At 35.9% G+C, this 20,025-nt stretch overlaps 1 protein-coding gene across 8 annotated transcripts in view; it reads right to left on the bottom strand.

Moving 5' to 3' along the window:
- WAC (WW domain containing adaptor with coiled-coil) overlaps nucleotides 1-20,025 on the bottom strand; it is a 77,797-nt gene that overhangs the window by 15,413 nt on the left and 42,359 nt on the right. For 6 of the 8 annotated variants that reach the window (XM_070381819.1, XM_070381821.1, XM_070381818.1 and 3 more), the window contains exons 4-7: nucleotides 17,803-17,909; nucleotides 13,431-13,546; nucleotides 12,760-12,872; nucleotides 8,149-8,457 (exon numbers count right to left, since the gene is read on the bottom strand). In XM_070381819.1, the coding sequence (XP_070237920.1) occupies nucleotides 8,149-8,457; nucleotides 12,760-12,872; nucleotides 13,431-13,546; nucleotides 17,803-17,909 (645 nt within the window). The remainder of the gene's footprint in view (nucleotides 1-8,148; nucleotides 8,458-12,759; nucleotides 12,873-13,430; nucleotides 13,547-17,802; nucleotides 17,910-20,025) is intronic. The other 2 variants (XM_070381823.1, XM_070381824.1) reach the window with 1 other exon arrangement.

The following is a 20,025-nucleotide window of genomic DNA, read 5'->3' as shown; positions in this document are numbered from 1 at the left end:
GGCCCCAAAGAAGTTGGGAATTAATAGCAAGCTTATTGCAAAATAAGAAAAAACCAAACCTCCTCTACCAGCCTTTTAACAACACTGTTGTAATGGTCAAAAGAACTAGGGACAATAGCTCTCTAACATATAGACTCAGAGCTGCTTTCAGTACATTTCATGTATGTGCTGATCTCTTATGATCCATTTCGGTCTCCACATCTTCATTTTTGTAAGACAGATATATTCATTTTACAAAGCACACATTTTAAAGGAGGGTCTGTAAGTCTTAGGAGACTGCTTACCATGTTCAGCTTTGCTTTCAAACATTTGTTTGGAATCATAAACAAGTACAAAGAAACTTGTAGGAAATAAGATCTTTCTTGTGAAAAGTTACTACATTTCATGAGGCAATTCTAGACAATAGCACCCGTTTTCTCCAGATCATTATACCTTAAGTTCAGCTTAAGGAATAAACAGTTTAAATATCTTAATGATGTTCAGAATGAAACAAGTTCTATTTTTACTTCCTTTATGAACAATTAAGTCAGTACTTATATCCCTCTGAAATGACCCTTTTGTTGCTTTTACTTAAGTTTTCTTCTGCCTTCAAGGACAGGAGTTGGAGAAGGTGTTATTTCCACGTTTGTTTCAGTGCTGCTAAATCCAGACTGGAAAAATTAACAGGGGCTCGAAAATTCTTCAGTGTTATTCCTCATTCTAGGAAAAGAAGAACACTCCAAAACAGAAAACTAATACATATCACTCTCACAGAGATAATGTAATAATGTAAATAAATGTTTGTTTATCCTATGGATACATGTCTTTCACAGTTTAAGAGATTATTGATGAACAGTATGGAAACCAGTTGACACCACTATTTATAGGAACCTTCAGCAAGTAACATCTCTAAAGGCCAGAAATTCTCTTTTTAAAAGGTTTGATTTTGAGAATGACTTTAGCAGAATTACTCATGAAGTTTAAAAACAAAAAAAAGATACCAGAGCTCCACCCCAGTTCTAAAGAACAGAATGGGGGTGGGGAAGTCCAAGAATATGGTAAACTTGCAGGAGTTCTATGGGTGATTCTGCCACACCTTGTTGGTTATGAAAAAAAAAGATATTTAACTTTAAAACAAAAGGAAACAAAATTTATATATTTTTTTATTTTGTGTGTCTGACTTTTTTAAGGCAATGTAGCAATGTCATCCTACCATATTTTAAATTGAAAATGAATTGTTACTTTCCTAACTATATTTTAATTATTTGTAATTCTCTAACCAAGTAATTAATATAAGCCATGAAATAAGTATGTTACCCTTTGATTTTAAATTGGATATATTCACTTTGATAAAACTGTCTCTTTATGAATTAATCATTTATATTCATTTATATTTCCAATTTTTACCAGTAGAGGGAGTAATCTACCAAAGACTAGACCATTCACATAGAAATGTTATTATAACCTAACTTTTCAAGGCTTAAGTAATATCCACTCACCTCTTCTAACTATAGATACCCTTTCAAAATACTCATGACAGCATATATTAAAAGTCAAAATTTTCTGACCCATATTTTTCTGGTATGCCAAATAACTCCTCAATCTGCAAAAAGATCTCTAAAGAGATACTGCACTTTAAAGAATAAAAGGTACTGACTACATTACTAAACAATTTCCTACAATGTTCTGACAGTTGCTGCAATGATACTGAACAGGACACAGGAACAAAGCTCCAACAACTAACGCAACGAGGGCAGCCTGCACGTTCCACTGTGTAGGAACAGTTACACAGCGGGGTACAACATGGAGACATAAGGGAAAACAAAGTGTGTACAAGTATAATAAGGAAAAAAAAAACCATGAAATAGCTAGGTGACAACAGCTGGTATATATAAGCTGTGACTGTCCTTATTTTATAATTCATAATTTTAAATCTTATGTCTGTCCATAACTTTTCTAAGCATTTAAAATGTACATAAAAATAAGTATGGTATTGATGTTCTATAACAATTATGCTTTTGCAACTTGGTTTTTAATTCAATCAGGGAAATCTCTGATAATACAAAGGACAAACCTACTTTAAAGCTTAACCGATTTTACTTAAGTGACCTCCACAATAATCATCTTACACACTTTTACCAACTGTCATTAATCTTAAGAGTGAAAAAAATATTTTAATTTCCAATACCAAATCGGTAATCTTTCTTTTGAAATTTCTTTTTTTTTTTTTTTCTTGAACTTTCATGCTGAAAAATATACAACATACAACTAATCATTTTAACCATTTCTGGGTTTACAATCCAGTAGTATTAAGTGTATTCACACTGACACACAACCATCGTAATTTCACCTGCATAACTTTTTCATCTTTCCAAACAAATGCTCAAACAATTAAATAATAGCTCCCCATTTCACAAACCCTAAGGAGGCACAGCTCTAGTTTGTGTTCATGAATTTGTCCATTTGGGGTACCTCATAGAACTGGATCACAATAGTTGTCCTTTTGTGTTGCTGAGCATAAGGTTTTAAAAGTTCATCCATGCTGCAGCGTGTATCACAATCTTACTACTTTCTAAGGCTGAGTAATACTGCATGTATATATATATCACATTTTGTTTACCCTAGGATTGTTTCCACCATTTGGCTATTGTGAACAGCGCTGTTGTGATCCTTGGTGTATAAATATCCATTTGACTCTGTAGCTTTCAATTCTCCTGATTACACTTAAGCAAGAATCACTGGAGGATCCTACGGTAATTTTATGTTTCACCCGGTGAGGAACTGCCAAACTGTATTCCACAGCGGCTGTGTTTCAATGTGTATAAAGTGATATTTCACTGTGGTCTGATTTGCTTTCCCTGTTGACTAATGATGCTGAACACCTTTTTATGTGCTTACTGGCCATTAGATTATGTTCTCTGGAAAAATGTCTTTTGAACTCCTTTGCCCAGGAGGAAATGGCCACCCACTCCAGTGTTCTTGCCTGGAGAATCCCAGGGATGGTGGAGCCTGGTGGGCTGCTGTCTATGGGGTCGCACAGAGTCGGACATGACTGAAGCGACTTAGCAGTAGCAGCAGCAGCCTATTTCTGAACTGGGCTGTTCACTTTCTCGTTGAGTCATACGACTGTATATTCAGGATATTAACCCCTGATCAGATGTGACTTAACAAATGCTTCCTCCCATTCCATGGGTGGTCTTTTCACTCTAGAGCCTCCTTTGAGGCAGTTTTTAATTTTGATGAAGTCCAATTTATCTATTTTTTCTTCTGTTGTCAGTGCTTTCGGTGTCATATCCAAGATATCAGCACCAAATCCAGTGTCATAAAGATTTTACCTTGTTTTCTTCTAAGAGGTTTATAGCTTTTATCTCCTAAGTTAAGGCCTTTGTCCCATTTTGAGTAAATTTTTCTAACTATTCTAAAGCAAGACAGGCAATTTAAAATTCCTCTTCTATAATTGCTGGTTCATATCCTTTGCTCATTTTTCAACTGGATTGTTTTTTTCATACTGCTTTGATGAATTCTTAATGTATCCTTTAACATACTGTGTTTTAAATATGTTCCAAATATTTTCTCTTAATTCAGTATTTGCTTTCAACCTTTGTTTCTTGTATCTCTGTCAAAGAGAAGTTATTATGAACTTTTTAAGGCAAATGTGTTTTGAGTCTGATTTAAAAGATCTTCCTTGACTCACTCTCAAGTTATAAACAAATATTTTCTAATATTCTTTCACCACCAGTATTCCCTCTGTCCCACTATTCAAAATGCCATCTTTATTAACGTAATTTTAGTAAACTCACTGACTAAATCAGACTAACCACCTCTCCCCATTAATGTCCCCAGTTATTCAAACATCTGAGTACCTCTATGGCCAATTGGTCTAATTTTATATGAATATTTAGTAACCCTAAAAGTAGTTTAAAGCAAAGCAAGGAAGGGCTGAATGGTGGCCCACTTAAAACCAGTTATGACCTCCTCTGTGGGCTTACTGCCTTAACATACACTGGAAAGTCTTTGAGTTCATTTTAACTTCACCCAGTCGACAAACGTCATCGAACACAAAAAGGAAGTTTAGGTGACTAACTTATACCTCATATTAAGAATGACTAATCCCTTTCTTATTAGATTAAGACTATAGAAAGTCAAAGTCGCTCAGTTATGTCCGACACTTTGCGACCCTGTGGACTATACAATCCATTAATTCTCTAGGCCAGAATATGGGGATGGGTAGCCTCTCTCTTCTCCAGGGGATCTTCCCAACCCAGAGATCGAACCCAGGCCTCTCGCATTGCAAGGGGATTCTTTACCAGCTGAGGCACAAAACTATAGAGCCAGCATGTGACTGACTGACTCTTAAGACATGCTAAATTTTCTGAGAAATTACTTAAGGCCACTGACTAGGTCTGCTTCTGCAGCTACTGTTTACTTTTCAAACTTATTTTAATAAACTGTAACTCAAAATTATTAAATAAGAAATTTTAATCTCTTCTGACTTTGGCACTTGTTTGGCCAAATCAAAAAACAAGGACCCATGTCTCCTGCCTATTTTGTCATTTCACAAATCTGGAATGGAGGGTGGAGTCAGGACCAGTTTAGAATGTTCAACGGGCTACCAATCTGTAAAAATTCAGCATTTTTTAAGCTCAGAGTTTCTCTGTACTCTGTTGTCCAATAAAGTAATCTTGCCACCAGATGTTCAAATGTTACTGTAACAAAGATATAAATCTGTAAGGAGGTAACCTGACACCCTTGTTTCACTCTACCTAACACTAGAATTATTATTCTCTGCAAAACCAAACAGCTTCATAGTTCCTCCACACTTCTATGCCTCAAGCAAGCACAGAATGATTTGCCTTAGGTTCTTTTTAATGGAAGATACACTGGCATTACATAGATCTATTTCTGGTTTCTTTAATTAGATCACAACATATGTAACACTTCTTCTCCAAATACATTTTTAAACCATGACCAAGGCAGGTGCTTGCCCAGCCCTCAACAGCGCATTACCATTCTTTCAGTTTATTCACATATCACAAATACCGACTGCCTATTCTAGGGATATAGAAGTGGTCAGGACAGAGATCCTGCTCTTGTATTTTTTATTAAAGCATTCTATTGCTGACACCCTTAAAATATAGCTTAGTTACACTATTAGCACTTAAGACCAAGACCCATCTAATATGAACCATCAACCTCTTAATTATTTGTTAAGGAAAATCCAAACAAGGAAATCACTATGTTGATGAGAAGAGTCAACAGGAAGCTTAACTGAAATAACACAGATGTCTCAATTGAGGGGAAAAAAAAGTATTTCAAATTAATGGACCTTTTTACAAATTTAGACTAACTGGAAAACAATCTGAAAAGATGCAAATTGTTACACAATTTATTTAAGGGAATAATATTGTTTCAATTCACATGCAAGGGGAAGTACTATTTTCCTTATACACACAGGCAATTCCAAGGTTATCAGGTTGCTTTCTAGAAGCTTAAAATTATATGTAAAATTCTCACATAAAGTTTGTGATCAGCAAAGACACTCTGTAGAATTTAAACATGAATTATTTGTAATCTGTTTCATGACATACAGTTTTATGGAAAGAACATGGATTTTGGAGAAACTGCATCTTACACAATACGTTCAGACTTCAGCAATGTTCAAGCTTTTCATAGCTAACAGACAATTCTTTTCCTCACAATGTTGTTTTAAAGAATAAAATGTAATCAAAATATTTAGCACCAAACTAGGTATAGTTTACTTTTTATTATGTTAAGTTTCTCAGGAATGGTGCTTGAAGCTTTGAAGGAGGGCAAGGAGTGAAAAAAAGTACAAAAAGCAATAAATCATAATGTCTAACCCTACATAGGACAGTCTAATTGAAGGAACTAAAATAATAAAGTGGTAAGTGCAATAACAGACCAGAAGAAAAGTGTTTGAGAGGTTAACTGACACTGAGAACAGAAGGACATCATAGCTGGCTCTGAAAAAAAGAGTCCTGAGTTCAACAGAACAGGAATGGAGCAAAGAATATATCCTTTTCTGCAAACGATCAAACCATAGAAGAGCATAATGTGATCAAGTATAAGCTTTTAGCAGATGAATTATATAGAGAATGTAAGAGTAAAATACTGGAGGATCAAGCTAGTTAAGACAGATGCAATCAGACTGTCAAGGACTTGCTATTGTCTTACTGAGAAGTATGAACTTTGATCCTTTGGATAAAACCACTAGAAAATTTTAAGCCAAGAAAGAACACAACCCAGTATAATGATGTCAATGCTAAGTGCACAGACTGGGTAGAAGTTATCACAATTATCAGTTATCACACACACACAGTTACCAGAGCACAGCAGTTATCAGAGGTTATTTCAAGAGCCATGATCTGAGTCTCATGGCAGTGGCAGTAGCAAGAGGAAGGACATACACGAATAAAATCTGGAAGAATCCAAGAGTTGTTGATGGATGGGTAAGGGTAGAAGGCCAAGAATGTTAAAGAACACGGAGTAGTTGGGAGGATAGTGTTATCGCTGAGAACCTGCAAATTAGGGGAAAGGAAGGCATTTGGTACATGTTAACTTCTGGATACCAACTACTTAGATAAAGAAGCAGACATGTGTGTGAGTTAGAAATAAAGATTTGGGAGTTACTTATGTAGACAAAGTAGTCCTAAGAATTGCCAGCCAGCAAATGAGAACATGTTAGGGGGAAGAAAAAAGAAAAGTAACACAGTAAGAGACTAAACTCTATTGACATTTAAGGAGCAAGAAGAGAAGAATGGGGAAATTGAACAGCAGCAGTATTCTAGAAGTCAGGGAAGAAAAGAATTCCAAGATGAAGGTAAGAGCTGAAAAAAAGGCTGTTAAATGAACAAGAGGTAAAATGAGATAAATACCAAAGATCTTTTTTAAGGCCAAAGGATTTTTTTTTCAAACTGAGAAAGGCTTTTAAAAATAAAATGTTCTGTAACCAAAATAAAACTGACAAAACTGGAAAACCAAACTTCCTTTAGAAAGTACTACTAACTAACAATTAATGCATTAAATCATATTTTCTAAGAAATTCTCTTGGAAATTTAGTTCTGCATCAGGGCAAATATAACTTGTACAATGAATTCTGATACACCATCTTTGGGGAATTTGACAACATTTGGAATACCCTGCTTATGTACTATGCACTATATGATAAAGCATGGTTTAATAATGTGTAAAAACTGCTACAGGGGAAGTTCAAACAACATACATAAAAGGAGAAGAAACTAGAAGCGAAAGAAACCCAAATACTTAAATCCTTTGTCAACAAATTAAGTCAGTGTGAAACAGTGGGCCAGATATTACAGTAAAAGCTTAAACACTCAATAGGTCCTTGTCACATCTCCTAAACCCAAACGAAAGAAAAATTCCTCAACGGTTTACCGATGCTAATCTGCTAATGAGTCTAGTCATGAGAGTGATGTGTTTAGTTAATGCCTTTAAATTTCCTTAGTTTCATAAAACAGTGTTAAGTCTGGGACTGTGACTGGCCTATACAAATATGCTTATCCCATCACCGTGCTTCCCATTATCCATCATCTCCCAATTTTTTTTCTAACTTTTTTGAACATTCTATGGTTATTAGCACAGAGCTGGAATTTGGGTTGCAAATTTTAACCTCTTCTTTCAACTAAGTCCTAATTCAGACATAAAACTCCTTATCTTATGGCCCATAACTCAGCTGTCTAATTCACAAACTGAAACCAACAGTTGCGTGTTATGTGAAAAATGACAAGTTTTTAAATGTCTCTCTTTGTATTAAATTTTAAGTGAAAACTGAGACAATTTCTAGAGTAAATCATGAAGACAATTATCACAAAACACCCAAAATTACTTTTATACAAGTGTGATGGGACACTCATTTAGCTTTAGCAAGTTGTTTTATCCATTACTGTTATAAATTAAGCACTTGACTTCAAAGTGTTAAATGCAAAACCAGTTCTGAGGCTCCATAATTAAAAATAAAGAGAAAAAAACTAATTACAGCTAACTCAAGATCTAATCTATGCAGTAACATTCTAAAAGACTTTTTAAACGAATTTATAATTCAGAGTCTCACTGAAGCTGACGGAAATCATGTCATATAATCAGAAACTCACACTACAGTTCAACGTGCAGCATCTAGTAATAACGGCATACCTTTTCTTTCTGTTCTCTGAGCAGGGACAGAAGATGTGGGTGTAGGCAGTTTTGATAAAGTAGATGCTCCATTAGCATCAAATGATTTCTTTGGCTGGTGATCAGACTGTAGCGTAAATGGACTAGAAGGAACAGTGCTTGGGGTAGCAGTTGGATGAACCACTGGTTTGATGGGGTGCTGTACTGGCGTAGAACTACTGTGAGTCTCTGCTCTTGGCAGTCTGTAGTCTCTGTCATTGTGTCTGCTTGTCTGAGACAAAATATTCTGTGGGAGCAAACTACTGGCATCACTGGAATGCTTGTCTTCCACTTTAGTTCAGAGTTCGGAAAAAGAGATGTCGGAATGACGGAAGGGGGAAGAAAAAAGATTACGTTAGAATCCTGTCTTTAACATCAGCTAATTTAGCAACATACTTGTACTTACATCTTTTCTATAAAACTGCAAGCCCAGTTAGTGTCTGCAGTTTTACCACTAGCATATAAACATCCAAATACTGGAAGAGGAATTTCAGATCGACTACAAATATTAATTCTATTCTCAGATTTCAAGTGGGCTACTAGTTTTGGGGGATTCTTTAGAACCACACCATAGTTCAAACAGAATATTTTTTTAAAAGATCAATATATGGATTTATAACATTTTACTCAAATTAAAAAAAAATATTTTAAAAACAGAAAAAGCAAATGATCCATTCTTTTAAAATATGGATCTTGGCTCTAATTGACTGTATCATCCACAGTGGTTCAACTGCAAAGAATTATTACTTTGTTAGCCTGATTTTTCTGAATACTGAAGCAGCTAACTAGTGGGCTCTAAAGTTGTTGGTACTGGGGCTAAAACAACCTCATTTAGGGATGGCTGAATTTGTGAAGAACTCTCCATTCAGTAAGTAAATCAACTCATATTTTAAAAATGCTAACAAATACCAGAGTTCGTTATAAAATCAAGTTATAGATAATGCTATCTGAAAATAGAAGCCCTACATCTGCAGCAAAGTCAGAAAAATATACTTATGTTAAAAACAGATTCTCTTCCAACTTAAAGCCACAAAAATAAATTTTAAACTCAAAATACTTTTGCTTTTGCAAAATAAGTACAAAAGAAGGCAAATCTGAACAATCACAGTTAAAGAAAATCTATATTTATCAAAAATTCTCCGGCCTAAATTACAATAGTCTCCCCAGTAACTAAAGGATTAAAGCAACTTCCATGCAGAAAAACATCTTAAGATTCAAGCACGTGATTACCAAAGGATGCCCTCCCTGTTGAATACAGTGTTATTTTTTTCCAATTCATGGTTCCTCCAAGTCTAGAGACCACAAGAGCACAAAGAAGGAAGTATGCTTAAACTACAAGTCAGTTTTCAAGTTGGCAATGTACACCTTCTAACATTATAGCCAAATAAAAGGTACTGGGTATAGTACTGGATACTGTAAAAAAAAAACAAAAAACAAAAAACAAAAAACTTTAGTCATTATCAAAACAAGGTCTTCTGACTTGAAGACTTAATGAAAATCAGGGTTACAAAAGATGTATTTATTACTGTACCAGAAAAAGACTGAGCTGCCACATCAGATCACAAACATCTGCTCCATGATATTAAATTATCAGTAAACTATCAATTTGAGTGCATATACAACTTAAAAGTTTATTCTAAAGTTTCTTCCTGAAAATAACACTACCACAAGCTTTTAGAGATAGATTTAATAGTTTAAAAAAAAAAAACAAAACATGCCCAATTCCCATCAACCTTGTCACTTTCCTCATGAAGGAAATGCCCTTTGTTCTGTATGACTACAGCCAAAATGTATTCAGATGAAAATTAAAGATACTTCTCACATGTGTAAACTTTGGGGGTGAGGGGGGGACACAGCAGCAAAATCACAGCAAATGAGAATGCTACGGCCCCAACAGTTTTCTATTACTCACAACTCAAGACGAAACACGGTTCAAGTGACTTGATCTGCACATCCCCACAACAGGAACACTAAGCAAGTGTCTGGAAACACGACTGTCACGACTGGGGCGAGGAGAGGAGTGCCACTGGGATCTTATGTGTGGAGGTGGGAACAAGCTCTACATTCTACAACAGAGGATAGAATCCACCAAGAATGACCTGACCCAGAATGTCAGTAGTGTCACTGTTGAACACACCAAGGTAAAGTTTCTCTAACCACAGAGCAATCACTCTACGAGGCATAGATTAAAGATTAAAAATCAAACAAAACACAATACAACCACATCAGTGCAATTACAGTAGCAGCGATATCAAATTTAAAATTTCACCTATACAACTTCAGTGTCAAATTGTGGATTATTTGCAACACTGCCAAAAAACCCAAAACCCCAAAATGCTCTTAAAAATCCTTTCTTCTACCTTTCTCTCTTTACATGTAAAGTGTTCCCAATCCTCCTGCTCCCTGCTCCACACCTCTTTAGTGGGCTGTTAGGAAGAACAAAGCTTTAAGTGCTACCTTACATGCATACCAATGTACCAGACACAGAGGAAACTCTCCCAGCAGTTTTTGGTAGACAAAGTACTTCAAAGGCTTAGTAGAAGTAGAAGCAGAAGTAGAAGCAGCAATACAGCTAAAACCCTTTCTCAAACATTGTAAACTCAAAAAGTGTAATATATGACTACATTTCAACACAAACACAGACCCACTCTCCTCCTCTACACTTCTAGGAATTTAACTAAGTTATCCGGTAAGTGGGCAAGCACAGGAATAGCAGCACTGTTTACTGTAGGAAAAAGCTGAAAACCATACCAGTCTCTACAGACAGAGGATTATCTACCGGACATGAGCATGTCCAAAAAACATTTTGAGCATGCAGTCAACATAATAAAAGTTAAATTATAAAATGACAAGCAAATATATGTTTGGAAAAAAAAAAAAATTTTTTTTTTTTGGCAGTGCCTTAAGTCATGCAGAATCATAGTTCCTCAACCAGCGATCAAACCCCTGCTCCCTGCAGTGGAAGCACAAGTCTTAACCACTGGATCGCCTGCGAAGTCCTATATCCTTGAAACATTATTGAGCAGAAGAAAAGGTTAAGAACAGTAACATAATCTGATTTTGATATAAAATACATACACATGTAGTTTTATATACTATTATATGCAGCTAGAAAATAAGTTTATGTCTCCAAGTGTTCCTGAATCATGAGATTAAAATATTTTCCCTCTTTCATTTTTAGTAACAAACACGTCTAACTTCTGAAATCATAAAGAAGAAAAACTGACTTCACTTCCGAAAGTAAAAACAAGACAGAGATAATTTTTAAAAAAACTATGGTTTTTATTTTCTTAAAGATATTTTTTAAGCAGACAAAACTTGTATTTTCACTTCTGTCAACGTTTCTATTAGATCTCTAATTACCCGCAAGGGAGGACAAGTGCCTAGGTTATTTTGGAGGAAGAGACACACTAGATGGTAATCTTTTCCTCTCTGGGAATCACCAGCCTCTTGTGTGGAGAGGCCCACCCTAATAACTAAAGTATGTTACCTTTACACCCAACTAGCCACTCTCCTGGATGCCCATAATTTATTCAAGAGGACCACAAGCTGGGCACTATGTATTTTTTAATCTGGAAGGAAAAGCCACTCATTTTTAGTTATTCACCAAAAGTCAGTTACTTAAGTAAAATGAGACTACAACCAAAGTCTTCTGTATCAAAATACAATATTCTTAATTTCTTAGAGTACCTTAAACCATTTTCTAAAACTCAAGTACAATTTAATATAACAAATTTAATGTTTCCAGAAACACATTTTAAACATTCAGCCCTACAGAACTATATTATCTGTTTCACCTTTAATTTTTCCCATCAAAAGTTCAATATCCTTTATTGGGACCAAATATATACCTACTTTTTTGAGTTACAGAATGAGAACTCAAATATGCTTAAGTCTAAGAATTTCCAAAACACATCTTAAAATTCTCAAAACTTGATAAAGAGCCTAAGAATTCTATGTGGCATTTAAATTTTATTCTGGGCAAGACAAGTCACTGGGAATAGAACATATGTGGTAAAATCTTTAAATTCAAACTTTACTTGAATTAAAAAAAATAAATTTATGTTACCCATATTGTTCAACTTGGACAAAATCTGACCTTAAGAGAACATGAAGGTATGCCCACAGTACAGAGATAGCACACAGATCTATGATCATTATGAAACCATTTCCAGATACAAGGATAAACAAGTTTTCTCACTGGCAACACAAAAACAGGCATTTCATGTCACTATCTGTGTACCTTTGATTTAATTATTAGATTGAAATCCAGGAAGGTTTGCAGTGTCCAGTTTAAATGGGGGGAGAGGGGTGTTGCGGCAGCATGAAATTTTACTTTTTAACCAACTCAGTGGCATCATAGCCATTATGAGTAGTGATGAATACACAGGTGTATTCATTCTACTATGTACTATTATATACTCTTTCCCTTTTCAAGAAACAAAATAATGTAGGTTACAAGGACAGATCCAGCATAAAAAACCTGTTATGTTTCTAACTATTTTACATTATAAGTGGCAATGCACATATATCTGTAAACTACTGGAATGAATCAAACACTACATTAGTTCAAAGAAAAAAATTAATACTTACTTCCACTGGCAAACCCACTAGTGGCTGTTGCTTGCATCACCTCTCTTCTGTAATCTCTATCTTTTGGGAAGCTATTAACTGCCATCTTGTTTGCTTCTTTTTGTCTCTGTTCTCTAAAAATAAAAAATAAACCCATAAAAATTACAACAGATACAATGAACCTACACAACATTCTGGTCAAATGCTTAAGGAAACAGTACATTGAACATCAAAGAACAAAGCAGTGATGTCATGTAACTGGTGTGGGACCTGGGACACAGCAACAATAGTAATGCTTCTCACTGACGGCAACATTACACTGATTATTTACATGCCATGAACCCCACAACTCAACACGGTAACAATAATTCTACATTCTACATGACGGAAACACTGTCCTACAAGATGAAGAATTCGAATACAAATTATAGAAAAGATGAATAAATGTAGATCAATATGTTTTAAAATTAAATATACTGTTTACAAGGACCTTGTGAACAGCTGCTCATCTGTCCTAGTTTTTTGGTTTTTTAAGAGAAATTATGGAAAACACAGACAATGGTCAACATTTCAATTAAGTAGAGAAGTGATGAATAGCACACTAAGAAACCTAAATGTAGAATGTTTAGCATCCTAAGATGTTAGCCTGTAGAATCAAGAATGAGAAATACTGTTCAATTAAGCACAAATACCTTTCAAGCCACTCTTTTGGTTTTTCCCATTGTGAAACTTCTGTTCGACAATTATAGTAGTATTTTTTCCCAGAAGAGCTAATATGCTCAGACCAGTCATCTGCAGAATCATAAGGCTTAAAAAAAATTAGAAAATGTTAATGTAATCATTTGATATATCAAGAATGTAAATGGTTTTATAAGCACACATAGGGGAAAAGACCTGAGACAAAGGTGCCCTCATCTGAGATGGAATCATCTGCATGTACACTTAAGGAGCTCTTAGTCTAAGAAAACCTTCAACTGTAACAATGGTACACTCTATAAAGTATCAAATTAAACAGTTCAGTATCTTTACTAGGTACAAGAAAGACATGAAATTAATATCATACTGACCTTAGAAAAGCATTACAAAACCCCCATTAACACAATTTTAACTGCTGAAGTCTAGTCATACAGAGAATCCACTCAACTGACTGACCTGATGGCATGAAAGCACATCAGTTCTGAACACTTTAAGGCACAACAGTAATCTGTGTAACAGAGAACAACCTGCTTGTATTCACTGTTACTTAGTGGGGGATAAAAGCATACACAAGAAAGCTTCAGTATAAAGACAGGATATTAAAAGCTATGAATTTGCTCCAGCTTCACAATCCACAAGACATGTCAAGTATTAACTGAACTTGTCTCACACAACATACAGGATCATCAGCAGTACTCATTTTCCCAGAACTAAAATTGCTCTGTCTTAGTTCTCAGATACAGTCTCTTGCTGGTCATTTCATAGACACTATAAAATTATCATGAAATTAAAAATTACCTGAAAGGCCCAGTTCTCATGGAACTAATCTCAACAATGTAATGTTTAACTGCCTGCACTGGCTCCAGGAAATCTGGTAGAAATCCTAGTATTATATGAATTTACTGATAGCTGTTTACCAAGGAGCTCTGAGATTAAAATGAAGCAAAGGTTATACTTTGGGAGTTCATCCTTCTTCCTTGCTCACCACTGTGCAGAGGGACACAATTTGAACACTTCAGGAAATGAATTCTTATGCACTGCGTATTCAGCTTGAATTCAGCACATAGGAACAAGCTGAGAGAACATGTCCATACATCACAAAACTAATGAGTGATAGAAGAAAAGACCAAAACTCAGGTTTCCGGGTACCTATTATTTCCACTAAATCAACACCAATTTTGGAAATATCACAACAATTTTGAGCATAGCTGAAGAACACTGCAGATTCTGCTCTCAGGCTATTTCAAAATTGTGAAGCTGCTGGAAATCAGCCCAGTGCTTCCAAATCTCTAGAGATCAGGGGAGAGTCAACTCTCAACACCCACCCGACTCTAGCCAGGAGAAGGCTTCACCAGGCTGCAGGTACCCAATACAGAAGGCAAAATTCAAAAGGGTTCTTCTCTACCATCTACCACCCCCTAGATCTAAATTATTATGCTAACAAAGCCCTCTATGGATGTATTTGCAAGATTTGGTTTGCTGGGCAGGTGATTACATCGAATTTACTAGTTCGGTCTAAAGAGGTTGAAGGAGATTTGGTCTAAAGGCTGACAGAGGACACCAGAGTAGAACAGAAAGGTCTAAGCCAGTGCTCTTCAAAAGTGATGGTTATGCAAACTGTGACCTGTCCTGGAGGAGACATCAGAATATATATCAACACACTGCTTCCCGAGCCCAAGGTCTTGTTTTAAAAAACAAACATATACCATAGCTCAACTAAAGAGTGTATTTAATGACAACTAATTTCCGTTGTGGCACAACCTGCAGGACAGTGAGTTAAAAGTTCACAGACGAGAAGCTTGAAGAGCACGGGTCTATCAAATCCTAGGTTAGTACAAGTTAATATCTTACTTAACAAAATGCGCTCCAGGGTACAGCATTACAATCACATACTAGCAATTAAGTTCATCTTCTCCACCCTATTTCTATCCCTCAAAACAGGTTAAGGAAGAAACTTTTAAAGAAACAAGGAAATTATTAAAATGCTGATATGCAAAAGCAGGTGTTAAATGTTTTTCCCATTGTATTATTTTCCACTTTACTGAGGTATAATGACAAATATAAGATATTTTATTTAACCTGGGTTAAAATAATCTTTTTTTTTAAACCTGGGCTACCTAATATTCATCAATGCATCTCTTTCATTACAAAAATATTAATGAATGGTGATTTTATATTTTACTTTACTACTCAAAAAAAAAAAGTCCATTAGAAGTGATTTTAAGACATAGTTTGAAAGTAACCTTCAGATTACTTCAGATTGCTAATGTTCAAAAGCCAGCTTCTCAGGTAACATTAAAATCAGTTTGTAAAAAAATGCCATGCCCACTGGGTACATTATGATGAAAAAGACTACCACTTGAAGGTTAATTATATACTTAGAGTTGAAATTTACAGAAAGGGGAACCTTGATTCTAAAAACACATGACATTTAATCCCTGTTCTGTTGCCACTCACATACTGAAATCCCCTGACACCCTTTAGAATCTGGATGTTGCAAACTTTCTGATGCCCATTATTTATGCTGATTTCATTATGCCAATCTATTTCCTGAAAATCAAGATAATCAGAAACTGTTTTTCCTGAATAAAGAATTTTTTTTCACCAAAACAATGTCCACATGGCCTGCCTCTGTCCTACCAGCAGATGAATACAAAATCTAAATAGTCAGTGATGAAGGGAACATGAGGTTAGTGCTAGACTGTTAAATTAATGGGGCTATTTTTCACAAAAATGGATACTCATTGTAAAATATTGAGTATATTTCTTAGTGAAAATGATTCAGCAGAAGCAGTGTGATGATAACACCTGTGAAAGTTTATCAAGCTGCTGTCTGGATCTCAATACCATCCTTCTATGTTCTGTGATGCTAAGGCTGGGACAATGCAAATTACTTTCTACTTAGCCAGCTGGCTTTCTGTTAAGAGTCTGCCAATACCAGACATTAGAGGACTGAAGGGCAGGAGAAAGCAGCCACAGCGGATCCCAGTTTCTAGCTCTCAATCCAGAATCAGAAACTTTCATTATATCCCTCAGAGAACTGTGCTGGGCTCCTCCTCTGAGCAATTAGGTTCTGATAACCCCCAACCTCTTCCTTTTGTTTCCAGTCCTCAAGGGTAATCACTATCTATGCTACTTTTTGTTTTCTGTGTTTGAAATTCTCTGTGCTGAAATAACCAGTATGATTTGTTTTCATAAACATACCCTAATACTTAAAACTAAGCACAGTGTTTTTTATGAAAATCATTGATGTCCCAATTTTCTCTGGAAATGTACTAATAACACTGATTCAACAAGAAACAAAAAATAATAAACTCCAAGAGTTTTAAATACCACTTAAGGTACGATAACCACCTGAATAACCAAGGCAATGGCTGTAGGATTCAACCAATACTTCCCTGGCCTTTCAGTTAGTTGTCCTTTTGTCCTTCCTGTAACGGATTTTCCACACTGCTATCTGATGGTTTTTAAATTGCAAATATAGCACTTCCCTGACTAGGCCCTTGAGGAACTCTCCACTGCCTTCACGTACAGTCCATGATCCATGGGAAGCAAAAAACGCTGTGTGATCTGACCCCATTCTCTCTGTAACCTGAACTCCTACCATTTCTCCACACCAGCAAAACCTGTGTTCTCCAAACAAAGTGCTTTTTCACACTTCTATGTCTTTGTAGGTGCTGTTCCTTTCCATGCTACACGAATTCCAGATCTCTTCCACTACATGGATTACAGTCAGCCTGTTGGCCAGCACAGCCTCTTCATCCAGGCTCAGTCCCCTCTTGAGGGCTCCCCCAGGACCTTAACATGTACTGATCTAATGGTTTACGGACCTACAGTCAGTCTCCACTTTTTTTTCTGTTCTATACATAAAAAATCTAGCATCTGCTTGGAAAGTTGAAATGTTATTTTTGCATGAATGTATTGAACTTTCATTTGAATCCTAACTTTAAAAAGTTCAAACTACTTCATTAACAATTACTTCATTTTTAGAAAAACCTACAGTACCTCACTGGGTTTGATGCCTTTCAGGACCGAGATCTCTATTATCACTAATGTTTTATAGGGTATAGAATATATAGTAGATACTCAACTTATAGATTTTAATAACAAAAGTTTAAAGATTATGGGGAAAAAAGCTCAAGACACAAGTTTCATAATCTGAAGTTCTTTGTATCTCAAGTATCACAACAGTAAATTTTGCTCCACAAAAGAATGTTAATGAAACAATATCAAGATAGCATATTCAGACTATCCTCAGTTTTAATATTAAAGCTAGCTCATTAGTTCAGGTGCATTAAGATCAACATTGATTTTTAAAAATTTTGCAATATATTCAAAAAACAAAACTGCAAACGTTTATATACTTACTGCATCTGAAGTTTTGCTTGGATTATTGCTTGGATTAGAAGAATGTGAATTTGAACTATGAAGAGCACTGTGGTTGTGTGAATTTTCTTGGGGAGAGTAACTGGTCCCTTTAAAAAATAAAAAGCAAAGACAATTTTAAGTAAGTCATAGCTGATGTTTATACTGGGCTTCTGTCATACTACAGATATATCACTAATTCATCATTGTAAACCTGAATTTTTATCATTTCTAGGAAACTGTAGGTGTTTTTTTTTTTTTAAATTACAAGTTGTATTAAAGACACAACATACACAGAAAAAAGGCCAAAAGTTCCACTAATGAGAGAACAAAAGTGACAATTACCCAATTATCCACTGTCCATGGAGTTCTCCAGGCAAGAATAGTGAGCTGAGTTGCCATTCCCTTCCCCAGGGGATCTACCCAACCCAGAGATCAAACCCGGGTTTCCTGTATTGCAGGCAGATTCTTTACCATCTGAGCCACTAGGGAAGCCTCAATTATCTAGTAAGTTTTTGCAATTACTTTTCAACTTCTTAAACAGTTTCCACACTTGCTTTTTCAAGTTTTGACAAATTTTAACTAAAACAGTATAAAGTTTTCAAAAGTTAAGTTTCAGGGAAGGTGCTTGCTTTCAAGATGATGAAAATGACATCATATCTCCTCACAACAGGACAGTTGCTTTAAAGTAACTCATGAATTTTATGAACCATGACCATCAGGGATGCCAGTTTTATCTTAAGAAAAGCCAAGATCTAAAAATCCAGACTTGATTAGTAATACAAAAAGCTCCACTACCCAAGTCTAACTGTTAGTATTTCAGTTTCATTCCATCAATTTTTCATCATAAAGGTAACATAATTCAACTTCCCACCTACTCCTTGTCCCAAAAAATGAACTAGCAAGTGGTATGGGGGCTACAAGATAATGAACAAAAGCTGGAAGCAGGAAGAGCAATTTAGATGGTCCAGTGGCCCTGGAAATTAATTAGCAGTCAGAATCAGGGTGGTTATGAGAACAATTGAGTAAGAATTAACTATTTCAATCAACAAGAACAACTACAGACCTACCTTTGCTTTATTGGGCTTTGCTTTACTAAACTTCACAGATACTGAGTTTCGTACAAATTGAAGGTTTGTGTCAATCTTACATCTATCAGTGCTATTTTTCCAACAGCATTGGTTCACTTCTTATCTCTGTGTCACATTTTGGTTAATTCTCATAACATTTCAAATTTGTTCACTGTGATTATCTTTGTTACAGCAATCCGTGGAGAGTGATCTTTGATTTACTACTGAATTTGTTTTGAAACACCACAAACAACACCCACACAAGATGGCAAGCCTAAATGATAAATGTGTGTGTTTTGACTGCTCCCCCATGTCTCCCCTTCTCCACGGGCTGTCATTTTCCCTGAGACACACAGTATTGAAATTAGGCCAGTTAATAACCCTACAATGGCCTCTATGTGCTCAAGTGAAAGGAAGAGTCACATACCTCTCACTTTAACTGAAAAGCTAGACATGGTTAAGCTTACCGGGGAAGGCAGGTTGAAAGCCAAGACAGAAAGCAAATTGGGCCTCTTGCACCAAACAGTTAGCCAATGTGAATGCAGGAGGAAAGTTCCTGCAGGAAAATTAAAAGTGCTACTCCGGTGAACACACGAAGAAAGCACAACAGCATTACTGCTGATGTCGATAAAGTTTGAGTTCAGATGGAGAAAAGATTATACATACTAGCCACAACATTCCCCTAAGCCAAAGCCTAGTGCAGAGCAAACTCTTCAATTCTATGAAGGCTGAGAGAGGTGAGGAAACTGCAGCGAAAAGTCTTAAGCCAAGAGGTTGGATCCTGAGGCTGAAGCAAAGAAGTTGCCTCTGTAACATCAAAGTGAAGCCACAAGTGCTGATGTAGAAATTGCAGCAAGTCACCAGGAGATCAAGCTAAAATCTTACATTCATGAAGGTGGCTACACTAAACAACAAAATTTTCAACATAGATTGAAACAGCCTTCTATTACTTTCACGGAGAGAAGTCGTCAATGCCTGGCATCAAAGCTTAAAAGAACAGGCTGACTCTCTCAGGAACTAAGGCAGCTGGCGACTTGAAGTTGAAGCCAATGCTCATTTACCACCTGAAAATCCCAGGGCCCTTAAGAACTATGCTAAATCTTCTCTGCCTATAAATGGAACAAAGCCTGAATGACAGCACATCTGTTTACAACAT

This window comes from Bos mutus, chromosome 13 (assembly GCF_027580195.1).
Source record: "Bos mutus isolate GX-2022 chromosome 13, NWIPB_WYAK_1.1, whole genome shotgun sequence".
Taxonomy (NCBI): domain Eukaryota; kingdom Metazoa; phylum Chordata; class Mammalia; order Artiodactyla; family Bovidae; genus Bos; species Bos mutus.
The sequence above is the reverse complement of the archived record's forward strand: the minus strand, read 5'-3'. Positions and strand labels throughout refer to the sequence as shown.